General features: G+C 55.8%; 1 protein-coding gene across 1 annotated transcript in view; it reads right to left on the bottom strand.

The window, feature by feature from the left end:
- Positions 1–387: 387 nt before the first annotated feature.
- Positions 388–556, bottom strand: part of LOC310819491 (gastrin-releasing peptide receptor-like) — a gene marked incomplete at both ends in the record, with an annotated part of 2,869 nt that continues 2,700 nt past the window's right edge. Inside the window, one exon of the mRNA XM_083690793.1 lies at positions 388–556. This exon is cut by the window's right edge and continues 221 nt beyond it. Within this exon, the coding sequence (XP_083546919.1) occupies positions 388–556 (169 nt within the window).

Raw genomic sequence — 556 nt, 5'->3', positions numbered from 1 at the left:
CACCCTTGTTCATCTACCAATCATCTGCTGAAGCTGTCAACACCTGACAGCAGACGTACCAATCACATTGAGTCAAATAGGATCATTAAACATCCTGTCATGTGATTCTGTATTTCATCACACTCCTCTTGTCCACTACAGACATGTCCTACACACACACACACACACACACCTGCCCCTACACACACACACACACACGCACGCACGCACGCACGCACACACCTGCCCCTACACACACACACACACACACACACACACACCTGCCCCTACACACACACACCAGCCCCCATACACACACACACCTGCCCCTACACACACACACACACACACACACACACACACACACACACACCTGTACTACACACACCTCTCCTACACACACCTGTACTACACACAGTCCTCCTGACTGGGCTGCTTGCCGTTGGCGAGGCTGAGGCTGGCCATGGAGCGGTGGGAGTTGCGTAGCGAGGTGACGTGTGTGTGGTGGCGCCCCCTGGTGGCGTGGCTCCCTCCCGTGCGGCGGCAGCAGCACAGCTGCTGGTTGAACTGCTTCTGG

This window comes from Argentina silus (assembly GCF_951799395.1).
Source record: "Argentina silus genome assembly, chromosome: 19".
NCBI classification, from domain to species: domain Eukaryota; kingdom Metazoa; phylum Chordata; class Actinopteri; order Argentiniformes; family Argentinidae; genus Argentina; species Argentina silus.
This window is presented reverse-complemented; position numbering and strand designations above follow the sequence as displayed.